Source organism: Rhea pennata, chromosome 5 (assembly GCF_028389875.1).
Source record: "Rhea pennata isolate bPtePen1 chromosome 5, bPtePen1.pri, whole genome shotgun sequence".
NCBI classification, from domain to species: domain Eukaryota; kingdom Metazoa; phylum Chordata; class Aves; order Rheiformes; family Rheidae; genus Rhea; species Rhea pennata.
In genome coordinates this window covers 69001246-69015026 of record NC_084667.1, presented here as the reverse complement: position 1 = coordinate 69015026, position 13781 = coordinate 69001246, and the positions used below count along the sequence as shown (strand labels likewise).

General features: G+C 34.9%; 1 protein-coding gene across 1 annotated transcript in view; it reads left to right on the top strand.

Annotated features, from left to right (window-relative positions):
- The window catches only part of TOGARAM1 (TOG array regulator of axonemal microtubules 1), a 41685-nt gene that overhangs the window by 21786 nt on the left and 6118 nt on the right, over positions 1-13781 (top strand). Inside the window, exons 8-18 of the mRNA XM_062577709.1 lie at positions 343-443; positions 2306-2473; positions 4508-4606; positions 5094-5260; positions 5985-6147; positions 6474-6608; positions 7762-7915; positions 8496-8601; positions 9011-9246; positions 12772-12930; positions 13422-13548. Of these exons, the coding sequence (XP_062433693.1) occupies positions 343-443; positions 2306-2473; positions 4508-4606; positions 5094-5260; positions 5985-6147; positions 6474-6608; positions 7762-7915; positions 8496-8601; positions 9011-9246; positions 12772-12930; positions 13422-13548 (1615 nt within the window). The remainder of the gene's footprint in view (positions 1-342; positions 444-2305; positions 2474-4507; positions 4607-5093; positions 5261-5984; positions 6148-6473; positions 6609-7761; positions 7916-8495; positions 8602-9010; positions 9247-12771; positions 12931-13421; positions 13549-13781) is intronic.

Genomic DNA, 13781 nt, shown 5'->3' with positions numbered 1-13781 from the left:
TTTGCCAGATTGCAGTCAGCAGTGTCAGTCCCCCAGACAAATGATTCCTTAGATTTTTTTAATGTGTGTTAATTTTACTACTGCTGTGAAGTGTACTTTTAAGGCTTGTCTTTATGGTGGTGTTCTTAGTAGAACAGCTAATGAAATAATTTCTACTGAATTAATTTTCTTTTTCTATTCAGTGTGAACATTTGTAGGAGTTTACTTGAAATATTTGTCCACAAATATACTGAAGAAGAGGAAGTGAAATATAGCAGTGTCTCTGCTAGGAAGTGTTGTTCAGATGGGCTTTGACTAGTGTGTATAATTGTACGTATGTAAGTATTTTTTATATTGTGACAGGTCAGACATCTTTCCACTACTTGGCAGCAAATCACAGCCTGCAAGAATAACTTCAGCAAGAAATAGAGACACTAATGTGACAGAACATACCTCTAGCACAGGTATTTTACTGAGTTTATAAATAGATAACTTTCTTCATAGATATGGCAGAATTATCACTTTGGCTAGTATTTGATTTGACTTTGTTCTTACTTGTTCAATGAGATTTGTCCCTTGAGTGCTTAAAAAAAGAATTGCTAGACTTTATTTGATCCAACTGAGATTATACTGTGGTTCTGCAGGTAAGAAGAAATTCAAGGGTTTTTTTCTTTCTGTGTCACGACAAAATGTTTTAATACAAATGACACTTGTGAGTATATGCTCTTCAAAATTCAAAACTATTATTTGAAAATTCATTGGGCACCAGCTAAATAAGACTTAAAAAAAAAAATCAGGCGGTTGCAACCAGTTAATTTCCTCATAGATAGCTGAAATTCAGCAATGTTGTTCTATTTTATGCATATAGTGAACTGCAAGCACAGATTTCTGTAATGGGCAAAAATTGATTGTTTATGATTATTTATAGTTAATCAAGTTTGTCTCAACTAGATGGAGATATTTCTTAGAGGAAAAGAACTGAGGGAGCAGAGCCCACAAAGATCTTTTCTGGCCCCTCTTCCCAATGACTGCTCTAAAGCACCCTCTTGGAGCCTCAGCAGCTGTGTATTTTTTCAGAAAACTCGGTGCTATTAAGATTGGAGGATGTCTGAAAAGACTGAACAAGTTGGAAAGCAAACACTGCAGATACGTAATAATAAATTTTGTGGCTAACCCTTTTAGATTCATTCCATGAAAAGACCTTTTGTGAGAAGTTGACCTTAAGTGTAAAATAATGAGCAGCACAATTATTTTGCTTACTGAACCAGTTAATCAACAAGAATGTACAGCCCCAGACCTCTTGTGAAGAGCTGACAGCATACTTTACTGATAAGGTCATCTTAATACATGTGCAGCTAACTGATAAAGAAAATTCCATTGCTGGCTAGGTTGGAATAGCTTCCCCCAACTACTGACTGGATTGGACCCATCACACAAGTCAAATCTCACAAGGCTCTGAACTTTTATACCAGAATTTGTAGAACTTGTAAAAATCATTTTGGCATGTAGCTGTTCTCACCAAGTAAGTTTTCAAACACTGAACATAAATCCTCCTTACTGTAATTTAATCCCATTACTTTTTGGTTTTAATACCAAGGATGGACTGTTTTTTTCTTCCAAGAAGCAACCTTTTATCTATCAGAAGATTCTTCCTTTTTTTCTTTGGTCTTCTGTTCTCTGGAGTAACCTCCATTTTTTCCAACTTCCCTTCATAGGTTACACTTGATAGACTTTTAATTGTTCCTGTTGTTGTCATCTAGGCTCTTTTCAACAGATCTACCTCTTTTTTTGAAACGCAGCACCCATGCAATACCTGTTGTGCTCTTAGAGTTGAATGGAGTAGAAGGATTACAACAAGTACCCATGCAGCTGTTTATATATCCCAGTATATTTGCCTTTTACCACTTACTTCCCGCTCTCTTTCTATGACTGATTATTCATGCCTGTAGCTGGGGTTCGCCTTGCCGAACTGTAGTTTCTTGTGCTTTAAATTATTATTATTTTCAGTTAATTTAATCATATTTTAGTTTTGCTTTTAATGATGAATTAATTAGTATTTAAATATTCATATTTGAAAGACTTAAATAAAAACAAATTTTCAGGCTTTGAGTTAGATTTTCAACCAGTGTCTGTACATAAGAGCCTTTGCGTGTGAAGGGTGAACAGACCCTGAGCATCTTTGCTGTCATGTTAAGATTTCTCTAGGAAGGAATACTCATATTGCATATAGAAAAACAGTTTGAGAGTCTCTAAAAATGTGACTTTTTGAGAGTCCTGTATTACCTAGAATTTTTTATATATATGTTTGCTATTTTTCCTTTTACAGGGCTAATGTTTCATGATAAAGGGACTTCAAATGTCAGCATAGTTGGTCAGTGTTTGAGACGTGGCAGTGGATGTGGTGATTTTGAAGACAAGAAGCAAAGTGAAGTGTCACCTACTATTTTTAAAAGTCAAAACATAGAACACGGAAGAAGTTTTAAGCATTCAAAAGGTTTGTGAGTCTGCTACATTACTGTTCATCTGACCTCTCATTTATGACAAAAAGGCTATTTATCTTTTTTAAAATTAGTTTTTATAGATAATACATTTCAAGGTACTTACCTTTATTCTCTCTCATCTAGTCTTTATACCTATTCTAATTGTTGGGGGGTTTTAACATAAACAAGTGCCAGTTAAAATTAAAGATCAGGAGACAGTAAATGTTCAAAATGTTATTTATCGCAGTCTGAATATTAATAGCTTTAGAAGTTTGAGGTTTTAAATTACTTTGTTTTTCATTGGTAAAATTAAGGAACTTAAGCCATTACATTTTTTAATTTCTGTTTTAACTGGATCATTTTACTGAGAACATACTAGGAATAATCCACCGTTCGGTGTTCCTACTGTTCCCTGCATCATAACTGCTGTGTATATGACACAGATGTATATAAGGGATATTCAAACAAAAAAAGGCTTTTTTGAACATCAAATGTAAATTGTGGAAGTCAGTTTAAGGAGTACATGTCCTCACTGTCTCCTCTTGTTTAGATCTCCCTTGTAGTGGCTAAAGTAAACATCAAGTAACAGCGTTTTAGTGGCAAATATGACAGCAAATAGCAATATTCCAAGTTTTAATAGAAATTGAATCATAAAATGATATGTGTTCTGATAAGATTTTTTGTGCTGTGATTTTGTGATTAAAATGGATAATTTGTCTGTCCTCAAAAGTGTTTTTTTTTTGTTATTTTTTTTAACAAATAATCAAGTGCTATTTTATATAAAAGATACAAAACTGAGGAATAGAGGTAGAATAGAGGTAGAATATATAATCACATTTATAAATCCTTTGTTTTTTAACACCTGCTTATTCCATGCCACAAGTAAAATGGGAATTTGTAAGTGTTTCCAGCCAGGATCTGTGGTAAGGAGATTGTATTCAAGAAAATGACAAAAGACCAATTCTGACAGTTCTCAGAAATTAAAGTTTGGAACATCCAGAAGCCAATAATTGCTTCTGTGGGAGGACAGCATATTTTTTCCTTAGAAACTCTTTCAGTTGATCTTTTTTTCTCATAAAGCACAAAAAGGAGAGGTCCAAAATTAAAACTATGTGATACTCAGATCCCTTGCAAGGGAAAGAGGTGTCTCATATCTTGCACCTGTAATCGTTCTGTGGTTCTGGTGGAGGTAAAGGCAGTTAAGCACAGCAGCTCTGATGAGTCCCCGCTCGTTATCCTTCGGCATGCCTAGTAGAGAGCAACTTCCAGTTTGGTGTGTCTGGTTCCTCATGTAACTGTGAAAGATTTACAGCAACCATAGAAGGAAACGTATGGCTGTCACGTCGCCCGAATGTTTCTCAACTGAGACAGTTCAGTAATCCAGTGGCTCTATTAATAAGCTTTCTAGTAGACGCTTAGCTTTTTCTGTTTAGAAATTTCAGATTATTTAGGTTAAATAGCAAAAGCAAATGTAGATTATTAATTATCAATTAATAACACGTAGTTATCTGTTTTTATTTGCTATTCATGTAGCCAAAACAGAACTACATAAAATACGTCATTCATTTAACTGAAGAACTTGAAAAACTGCTAATTTATACAGAAAACATTAAGTGCCGTTTGAGACAAAAAAAAATACTTTATCAAATACTATTTTGATTCAATTCTTCTGAATTATGTAAGAAATAGTTCTACATTTCCATTAAACTAGTTTAAAACTTCTGGATTTTTTGTGGAATATGTTGGTTTAAACAGATACTACCTCCTCTTACAAACATGGGTTATCTTTACTGTCTTTGGCAGAAATTGTATTTACTGCATGCTTACAAGTATTCTGTTAATATCAGTATTTGGTAAATCTTATGAATTTCAGTGACTTGAAAAAACAATGATTTATAAATGTGATAAACAATTCAGATGTCAGTGTATGGTGACATTGTAGAAGAACAAAACATCTACCAAAGGGTAAACTACATGATTTACACAATCTGTTTGGGTTTTTTTGGCTTTTTCTTTTTTTTATTTGTTTGGTTGTTGGGTTTTTTTAGGTTTTACAGGGTCAACTTCTAGTTTTCAACAAATGAACAACCAAGATTTCATTTCTCCAAGGATCCTATCTGAAGAATCAGTAGCAGTTGTTGGTAAAGGTATTACAAAACCAAAATTATCTTCTGTGTTTTATTTATATTTTTAAAATGAGGAAAAGTGTTTTTCTTACAGAGTGGGAGAAGGGGAACTAAGTAGATTCCTTAAAACATTTTAAATTGTAGACAATCTCCAGCTTCAACAGTAAATATAAAGAATTATCCTTTCAAGTTTTGCAGTTGCATGTTACATTGCTCCATTCCTTTTGAGAAATCCGTTTTACTACGCTATTTTCATAAATGACAGAACGGTAGCAAATGATGACGGTTAGGTGCTCCTTGTAGCCAGGTGCACCTGGCTACACGTGCACAAACATCCACTGTACTCGGTAGAGTTATAGAAGAATACATTTAGATGGAAATTAGCACTAATATTACAATAGCAATGTTTTTATCTTCTGGAATTACTTTTGTTTTGCATTAGTTTTTGTTGGATTCTTCTGGCTGAGATGATTATTTTGATGAAGACACAACATGATATGCCTTTCAGGTGTTTTTGGAAGTTCTTCTGCACTAACGTATAGCCAGTCCATAACATGTGTAGAGAATGGAGGTGACCAAGCTGTCAGTCCAGACACTGAGCCATCGTCAGGGATCTGTGGGAGAGGCATCCGGCAGAACAGTGCTGCTTATCTTCACCTTGAAAATGAAAAAGAGGTAATTTCAGAACAATTTTATTGTCTCGCTTTGTGTTTTCTAATAGGCATGAACACAGCTGAATATAGTTTTATAGTCTCTATGTTCTGGTAAACAAGAGTTTGATTAAAAAATATTAAATCATAGCTCAGGTGGCTGGCAATAGAATACAAGTCCTTTGTTTATGTTATTCGCTGAGTTCCATCATACTTTGAAGACTAAAGCTGGGTTAGTAGTGAGAACTCGTTTGTCAACATCTGGTTGGCTATGTGCAAATTTTTGATCTGAATGGCTTATTTAACTTTTTTTTTTTTTTGTGCAAACAGTAATGAGAACAGTTTCTTTCTCCCAAAGTTTGCAGAATGTTGCATTAAGCCTAAACCAGAAGTTTCTTGTAGTTCAGCATTATTTTTCTAACAATGGTTAAATAAAAAAGAGGCTACATTTTCTCAGTAAATTGACTACTGCAGATTGTTCATGCAGTGTAAATAAGGACAGGAATGGATTAGCATTTTTTAATTGATAAATGCATATGAAATAAATTTGATCATCTTGGCATAGACCATACGGAATTTGCATTCTTTTCTTAAAAGGGCTGTTATTAATGACACCAACTAACAATACTGCTGATACCAAGTTAAGTTGGTTATCTGAAGTTCTTTTTTCATCCTATTATATTTTAGATTAAAATGAGATTATTTTTATTATTATTATATCTCCTAATGGTTGGATTAATTTCCTGCAGTTAAAAATTGCCATGTCAAAATCTGCCCAGGATAAGATGAGGCAGAAGAAAAAAGAAGAAAAAGAACAGAGTCACAAAGAACAACACGAAGACCTCGAAGAAAAAGAAGAAAATCCCTGGGTGATACTCAAGCTGAATGAACCAGAGAAAATAACAATAAAAAGTGAGGATTAGTGTTTGTCTTAAATGAATAATGTTCTATTAAATGTTGCTGAAATTGAAATTATAATTCTGGGATAATTATTAAAGATGATGACTGTTAGTATGACATAAGGTATGATTTCAGTGCATTTCACATTGCAGTGTGCTCTCCAGTCATTTGTTGTGAGTCCTATAGTGCAAATACTGAAAAGTAAAGTGCTTATGAGAAATACTTGAAACGCTACAGTTAATAAAAATTACAAAAAGCAAATTAGGTCTGAAAATACAAGTCATTTCCCTTTTTCTGATTTTGCTGTTGTAGTTCAGATGTTTTTTTCTGTTTTCTAGATTTAAGTCTCTATGGGGATATATTAGCATCATCAAGAAATGAATCTTCGTCATTAGAAAACGTTGTGTCGAGTCCTTCATTAAAAAGAACATCCAGTTTGAAGAAGACGCAGTGTTCAACCTTGCTAGATTCTGGTAGGCTGTTACTGAACATAAATGACTGAACCAAATGTAAGAGACTATGTTAAAATGTTTAGATGAGTTGTGTGTGAAAATTCCAAAATACAGTCAGGTTTAGTGTGATTTATTTGTAAAATTAATTGGCCTGAGATGCTCTAGAAAATTACAGGGGATGAGGAAGAGGGACAGAACTCATCACTGCTCCCTTGAAACGTTCTTCAAATGTAATTTGTTAGGGAAATGTTTGAAACACTAGAGTTTTTTTTTTCTTGATCGGTAACCTAAATGATGTAAAGTATTGCTGGAAAACTGGCTCTCTTCCAACCCCTTCCTGCCCCAAGAAAAAGTTCTTCTAGATACGTTTTTCACTGAGATGCTTTTAAGATATACATTCGAAACCTCTTCAGAGTACAAACGAATGTTGATGATGGTCATAGGCTTGAGAGTTTCCCAGTTGTCTGTAATATTGGAAAAATACGAATACATTGTAAATATGACAGAAAGTACAGGTTTTAATATGACAATAAAATGAATTGAAAATAAATAGTCTTCCAGATATAATAAGAACTTTATGCTATAATAAACTGAACATGATTATTATCTTGTTAAAATGGAATTGAATGATTCATTGGACTAAAAATTCTCTGTTAACAGCATTTACTCTGGGGTTCTTTTCTTATGACTGCACACCTTATAAAATTATTTCTCGGTAGCTAATTACTCACAATTATGATTTTTTCCATCTCCTCGAACAACAGAAGCTAGATAATCTTTTTTGTATCACAAGATTAGTATGTCAAATTTCTTCTGAAGGCTGAAAAAGTGTTGAACTTTATGCAGTGATTTTCAATTTCAGTTTTCAGATAAATTCATACCTAGGCTCTTTCAAGTTTTACTATGTTGTGCTTTAGCACATTGTTCATATATTTTTATGTTAGAAAAAATACATTTGTGTTTGTGACTTTAAAGTGGTAATTGTACGCAAAGATTTTCATCTTTCAAGGATGTTACCTCCTTGAAAGGTAACAGAGGAAGCTGTGTTTTTGTAAACTTGGTCCTTCAGCAGAAGCAATGTCTATAAACTTCAGACTTTCTATATTTTCTTCCTTTGAAGAAACTGATTTCTTCAGATTATGCTAATTATTTGGTATGCTTTATGACTTTACAGATGACATTTCTCTTGGAGCACGAGGACAGTATAAAGATCGGACCCCATCAGTCACTCACAGTCCAGAAATAGTGGATCCATCAGAATTACAACCCTTTTCAAAACCAGAAACAGCACTGACAGAAGCCCTGAGACTTTTAGCTGATGATGACTGGTGAGTGTAAACATCTATTCAGAGCCTGAACATAATGTAGAAGACATTTATGTTGATAACTTAACAAACTGGCAAAATGGAGGTAACATAAAAGTAAGTGAAAAGGATTCCAAGTAACAGATGAAAAACGGAAAAAGCTATTCTTCAGTCTGAATCTAGTTTAAATTGTAACTGCTGTAAAATGATGCTTAGTGTTTTCAGAAACTTGCAGTATTGTTGAAGTCTAAGTCCTGTTTTGTGTAGGGCCTCCACCAATACCTTCTTGTTTATTTTCTGTGGAATACAAGGCTTTACTGCTGCTCTAATGGGGGAAAAACGCTGCCTTTTCAGTTTTGTGAAGGAAAGTAATCGTTTTCTTTATCTGTGGACAGAATTGTAGGAAAGAATTTAGAGGCTGGTATGTTAACACAGCCCTACTCCCACATTAAAGGATAGACCTACTGTGAAAGAATTTTCTGTTTTAAATGTCATTGCTGTTTGCAATCTAATTTGTTTGCTATTTGATTCCTTAGTATTTCTACCTTCATATTTCTGCAAGAAATTTGTAAATGTTTTTAATGTAAATATTTACTTTACATAGGGAGAAGAAAATTGAAGGTCTGAACTTTGTGAGATGTTTGTCTGCCTATCATGTGGATATTCTGACTGTAAAACTGCATGAGACAAGTTTGGCTGTGGCTCAAGAGGTTAAATTCTAGTATCACAGTATTTCACTGACTATACGTGTGTGTTTGTGTGTGTATATGTATTTCATAGCTCTGAGATACATGGACATGAAATGGTATATTCATCTGTAGTTCATTTTTCTGTTTTGGACATCCTGAAAAGGATGAGTTTGTAGTTCAGTGAAGCAGCTCATACTTCAGTTACCAACAGGTTATTTGACTTCCAAAGAAACTGAAAACATTTAGATTGTACTTTATAGCATTTTAATGTATATGTATTTTAATTCTCACACATTGTGAATCAAATAAGAAAGTTATTTCTCAATTTTAAAATTATGTAAAAATTGCAGTGGGAAACATAAAGCTTTACTTAATTTTAAGTATATTTATAAGCAATATTCATTGTTTGTTTGGGTTTTTCTGTGTGCAGGTCAAGAATTTACGCTCAGGTGTTTCTCGAGCTGCTGTGGTCTGTTTAGGGGATTTGTTCACCCACCTGAAAAAGAACATGGATCAAGAACTAGATAATACAGTAAAAGTCCTCTTGCACAAAGCTGGTGAATCCAACACATTTATAAGGGAAGATGTAGACAAAGCACTGAAGGCTATGGTTAATAATGTGACTCCAGCACGTGCACTTTGTTCTCTTATAAATGGAGGGCAAAGGTAATTCCTACTAAGACTTTATGGAGAAATAACCTTGAATAGATTAAACAGTCAAGTATAGTGATTATTTAAATCTTTTTCAAAAAACGATAAGCAGAATGAATTAAAAATACAGTGATCTAACTCTGCACATCTTTTGTCCAGGGGCATATGTTTTTTGGCATATGAGTAAAATGCAGGTCTTCCCCCACTACACACACACCTTTCTTTTTGTGTTGTATAAAAATGTGGCTGTTGATTTGGGAATCTTGTATATTTTCTTGTTGTTTTGCAAGAATTCAGTAGTTTTATTCAGTGTAATATGATAGTCCTAAGAAACTATTTTGCATTGTCTAGCAAAGCTCGGATAGCATTCTCATTTGCCATTTGTTCTGCGTTCGAAAAGTTCTTTTATCAATTCTTCACTACTATGTTTTCTTAATAGAAAACAGTTAACAGAAATCATAGCAAAATGATTTACAACTGTCTATCTCTGGATGCAATCATGTTGGTCCATTTTATATTACTCTCTTACACTTAACTTGTTAGTAGTCTTTTGTCTGCATTTTAATTTCCTGTGAGCGGTGATGGCCACTATTTTTCTTGAGTACCTCACAGATGACAAGCTTCCATTCTTGTTTTCATAGTTTGATTCTTTCCTTTAGCTCACTTTAATCTGTAGTAGATGTAGTATTTTCTTTCACCTTACCTGTAAAGAATGCTTTTATTTTTCCTTTTATATCCTCATTCACCATAATAGCAATACTTAACCGAGCCATTAGGCATTCCATATGTCAGGTGTACACTTAGTTCTACTTATTCTCTGATGTATGTGCCATCATTTAGACACATATGAATTTCGTGTAGCCTGTCCCTTCCATTAGGGGCATCAGACACAGTGTTACAAAACAAACTTTAGAGTTGCTGCACAGCTGGAACTCATAAGTTATTCTTGATTCAAAATGTTTTTCTTCCTATTTTGTTTCCTGGGAAGTTCATGGTTATGGAATATATTGATTCTGTCTCCTGAAAGGCAGTAAGAACTATTCTTCCATTTGAACATTAAACTGAAAAGCAAATATAAGCCTTGGGAGTTAAATAATTTATGAAACATGCCCACATGTATTAATTTTTTTTCTGAATTTAAGAGCAGCAGACAGCAGGCACACATTGCTTTTACTCAGAAGCTATGTAAAAAGGTTCAGCAATTATCTGTTTATATACTCTCACCGTTTTTTCAGAAATGCTAGGCTAGGCAATACTCGTGAGCACAACTGGCTAAATCTGATACCCCCTTTGCAGTAGCAGTTTCAAACACACTGATTTATCTTGAGATTTCTAGACCTATGAAGATTTGACCCCTCCAAATTGTGAACTCAAATACATTTTCAGAGATATAAGGTGTAAAAATTGTCTGAACTGTGAGTTTGAATACAGTGTTTGAAGCAGGGACTTCACAGCTAAGAAGCCTCTAGTGGAAGAGGTGACTGAATCCCGGAATACAGTATGTTTCCAATGTGTGGCACGTCAGCTGCTGGCCTGAGTAGCCCTGCAAGTTGCAGCTTTTCTAGTATTGGCTTCAGGCAAATTTGGCCTTTCTTAGGAAAAAAGCCTATGTGGGACTTGTGGAGCTATCATCTCTTGAGAGTGGAACAATGAATAGAAGAATTATACTCAAAAGATGAAATATGGGAGAAGAATGATATCTTTCTTCAGTATAATGTGGAAAACTTGAGGTTGTTTGACGTGATTGCATGATTGTACTAAATGTGGCTTATACATTGAGTTTCTTAGCTTTTGTATTCACCACAGCTTCTGCATTCAAGTTAACTTGTAGTACAAACTCGTAAGATCTTATTTTAAAATGTGTGTATTTTCTATTTTACACATTTTAAGTCTACTGTTATCATAAGTAAAGCACTCTCAACTCTGATTAGGTACCTATACTGATTTTTGCTCAGCTGTGAAATTGTGATTCCAGGTAATTCCAGGAATCCATGTGATTATGATTCCAGGACTAGATCTGAAATCACAGTGATAGTATTTCAGAGATCTGAATGTCATGTTTCTTATCTGTATCAGTTATGTTTAATTGTAGAATCTTATGCATACACTGAGATTTCCTACTATTTTGCATGGGCAGCAGGCATTTGTGGGGAATAGGGACTTGTTTGCATCAGGTTAGTGAGATCTTTAAACTTCATAGTTGTTTTACTGTCTGTACATACACTAAGAATTTTCTGTTACTGTTTTCTTCTCCCAAGCTACAGAAACATGTGACTGCTCCGCAGATATAATGCGGGTCCTGCAAACTAGTCAAAGCTATTACGTTGCTCAGTAATGGCCAACAGTATCACTGTATTTGCACAGTTTAGCATACTAGCAGCCAAGTTGCTGCCCTGATTTTACAGCCTGAACTGTATTCTGAGTTGCTACATTTTGCTGTTTCAGTAGACCTAGATAGTTGTCTTTACGCAGACTGAAGCCACCTATATGAGCTACCAGCATGTCCTGGACTGCAGTATAATCTAGTGGTACCTTTACTTCCAGTGAGGCCATGATAATCTGTGGGATTACAGAAAACTAAAATCTTGATGAAATGGGAACACAATCATTCAGGAAGAATGCTGGATCTTCATGTGTGTCTGAAAAGCTAGGGAGCCACTGGTGCGACTTACCAAAGCAGTTCATTTCCTTAGCTCTCTCCTTTAGACATGTTTTTCCATTTGCACTATGAAAGGTAAACCTTACAAATGTCTCATTTACTGTGCAGTAAAATGTGCTTAAAATAGCATTTTTAACCTAACGATGAAAATAAAATTGGAATGTTCCGAATTTGGGGAATTGAATCGTATGCTCCAAACTCATGTGGGATCAGCAGCCTAATTTATGTACAGGGTTAGTTTGCTACACAAGTTGAAAATTGATTCCATCATTTCTCTCATTTTAATCAGCATAAGTATTCGATGATCTCTTTTTTTGTAGGAAATAAACTTCAGCAAGATTCTTAGAAGTCAATAAAATACTGCTTTATTTAATTTTAAATTGATATAAAACAAGATATGGGTCAGTGCATGGGAATTTGTTTTTCATAAAATATCTAAAAAGAACATTTTAATAGTGTTCTTTCTAAAACAAACTATTTTAAAGCAAACTAAAAGCTTCACCTTAAAAAAGAAAATTTCCAGTTTTAACAATCTTAAAGCTGCAGTACTTTGCCCCACAGAAGGTAGGAGAATGAAAACGACTTTAAATAAAAAGGACATTCATTTTCTCTTTTCATTCTGCATTCTAGTACATATTTTAAGTGAAGAAATGAAATCAGTTCAATGGATTATCCTTTTAAAAAAGTTCAGCCTCTCCTTTCTACTTCACAACATTTTTTCCATAAAACCAGAATAAGTATCTGCATAGCAGCAGTATCCTCGTTGCATTTTATGTAAAAGATGAAGAATAAAAACTTGTACACTACATTTGGTAGAGCAGATGAATACTGTAATTTAAATCTTGTCATGGCTTTTTACTAAGCAGTTGTGTTTTCTTAAGCCATCTGCATACCGCGGTGAGGAGATGTACAGCCCAGCACCTGTCGGATGTTGTAGAACGTATGGGTCCTGCACGGATACTGTCTGGAGCCAAAGATGTCACTGATAGGATTTTGCCTGCAATAGCCAGGTTTGCGCAGGATGGTTCACAAGAAACAAGGTTGGTAAAGCTAACAATAATTCAGATAAGCCCACTCCAAGCAGCTAAAGCTTCTGTGTAGCTCCGTGTTTTCCTTAGCAGTGACAGAGGATGGCTGTTAGGACAGCATGCATAGCCAAATCATCTGAATGCCTCCCGCAGCTGTGCCTGCCACAGTGGCAGGACGAGAGGGGCTCCAGGGACGTGCTCTCCAGGGCACAGGCATGGCATGGGCCATGCTCTGACTGGCAGGCTGGACTACCCAATTTAAAGACAGCAGATACTTCAACATTGAAATGGAGGACTGTTCTTATTCCTCATTTTGCTCAGTTGTTTAAATAATAATTGCTAGGCAAAGTTTCTTTGTGGGAGCAGGAAAAGGAAGTCAGGGTACGCTTAGAACAACCTTCTTGCACTTTTGTATTTTGAAATTACAAGTGTCTAATTAGCAATGGAGTCACAGAGTAAATCAGTGTTTACAGATGTGTATGTCATGGTCTGTTACCTTGCAGGTATTATGGTCGAAAGATGCTCTTCAGTATGATGTCTCATCCTGATTTTGGTAAAATGCTTGAAAAGTATGTGCCAGCCAAGGATTTGCCTTACATTAAGGAGTCTGTTAGCAATCTACGTCAAAAGGTATGTGGAAAAAAGATTTTGTTGAACAGCTGAGAGATACAAACTTGTACTAGTAGCTGTTAGGTACAGGCAATGAATCTACAGGGAATGGGAAAGGTATGTTCAGAGAACTGCAAGTAATCGAGTGACAGCCCCAGAGCAAGTTAGTGCTTATGAGCCAAACTCTGTAAGCCCTTACTCATTGCAGATCCGCTGAATCAACTCTGCTTTGCTATTATACTTTGCATAGCTGT